The sequence below is a fragment of the Aplysia californica genome, unplaced genomic scaffold, assembly GCF_000002075.1.
Source record: "Aplysia californica isolate F4 #8 unplaced genomic scaffold, AplCal3.0 scaffold00132, whole genome shotgun sequence".
In the NCBI taxonomy this organism is placed as follows: Eukaryota; Metazoa; Mollusca; class Gastropoda; order Aplysiida; family Aplysiidae; genus Aplysia; species Aplysia californica.
The window spans coordinates 761974-763797 of NW_004797402.1; the positions used below are offsets into that span (position 1 = coordinate 761974).

Here is a 1824-nt window from a genome sequence, read left to right on the forward strand (position 1 = left end):
AGTAATATAATGGGTATGTTATGACACCATAGAGTGATGTATGGTATGGTGTGGTATGGTACAGTAATATAATGGGTATGTTATGACACCATAGAGTGATGTATGGTATATATTATGGTGTGGTATGGTACAGTAATATAATGGGTATGTCATGACACCATAGAGTGATGTATGGTATATATGGTGTGGTATGGTAAATAATATAATGGGTATGTCATGACACCACAGAGTGATGTATGGTATATATGGTGTGGTATGTTACGGTACAGTGATGTATGGTATGGTGTGGTATGGTACAGTAATAGTAATATAATGGGTATGTAATGACACCATAGAGTGATGTATGGTATATATGGTGTGGTATGGTACAGTAATATAATGGGTATGTTATGACACCATAGAGTGATGTATGGTATATATTATATATTATGGTGTGGTATGGTACAGTAATATAATGGGTATGTCATGACACCATAGAGTGATGTATGGTATATATGGTGTGGTATGGTAAATAATATAATGGGTATGTCATGACACCACAGAGTGATGTATGGTATATATGGTGTGGTATGTTACGGTACAGTGATGTATGGTATGGTGTGGTATGGTACAGTAATAGTAATATAATGGGTATGTAATGACACCATAGAGTGATGTATGGTATATATGGTGTGGTATGGTACAGTAATATAATGGGTATGTTATGACACCATAGAGTGATGTATGGTATATATGGTGTGGTACGGTGCCCTTAAGTGACATGCAGAGATGAATGATATGTGAAGCGTGCTGACAAAATGAGTTACTTCTCGGATCCAAGCCGTATGGAAATAGATACATCACGCTATTAGGTGAAGTTTTTACTATTTATAAGTATGGAACAATATAAGGCACGTTATACAAAAATAATGCGGCATTAATAGAAAATCTACTAATCGGACCCTATAGCGTCGACTTTTGGCCAATATTTCCGTTTGTGGATTGCGAGAAGAAACTCATTTTGTCAGCACGCTTCACATATGATGTGGCACGGTACAATAATGTATGGTATGTTGTGTCACCGTTCAGTGATGTATGTTTTAATGTGATACGGTACACGTAAGTGACATTAATATACCTGTTTGTTGACCTTACAGGGTCTGAACATTTAGTACCTGCTTGTGGACTACAGAGTGTGGTCTGAACATATACGTGCTTTTTTACCATACACTACAGTGTAGTTCGAGCATAACATACCTGTGTGTTGACCATACAGTGTGGTTTGAGCATATACCTGTTTGTCTGAACCTGTCTGAACATTTACCTGTTTGTTCACCATACAGTAATGTTTGAGCATAGACTCTAGACTCTGTACCTGTTTGCTGACCGTACGGTGAGGGTTGAAAATATACGTGATTGTTGACCATACACTACAGTGTGGTTTTAACATTTACCATACACTTCAGTGATGTCTAATAACCTACCTGTTTGTTGACCATACACGTCGGCCGGAACAACTCCGCCCTGAGCTCTGCGATTTCCTCCTGTAGCACCTGGAATCCCCCGAGCATCTCCTCCAATCCCACCTGGCTCACCTCCACGGTGACGTAGCCCACAATCGGCCACTGGCCCACCACACGGGAGGTGCGCACTACGCATGCGTACGTCCCGTCCTGGTCCAGGCCTGGTGGGGAGGGAGGAGAAAGGGTATTCTGTGAGAGAGGGAGGGAGGGGAGAGGTAGTAGAAGGGAGAGAGAGGGGTGGTGGGAGGAGGTAGAGAGAGAAGGGTAGGGAGAGAGAGAGAGAGAGAGAGAGAGAGAGAGAGAGAGAGAGAGAGAGAGAGAC

At 41.7% G+C, this 1824-nt stretch overlaps 1 protein-coding gene across 1 annotated transcript in view; it reads right to left on the minus strand.

The window, feature by feature from the left end:
* The window catches only part of LOC106011501, a 13810-nt gene that overhangs the window by 4172 nt on the left and 7814 nt on the right, over positions 1 to 1824 (minus strand). The window contains exons 4-5 of the mRNA XM_013081463.2: positions 1464 to 1663; positions 1237 to 1303 (exon numbers count right to left, since the gene is read on the minus strand). Coding sequence (XP_012936917.1) covers positions 1237 to 1303; positions 1464 to 1663 — 267 coding nt within the window. The remainder of the gene's footprint in view (positions 1 to 1236; positions 1304 to 1463; positions 1664 to 1824) is intronic.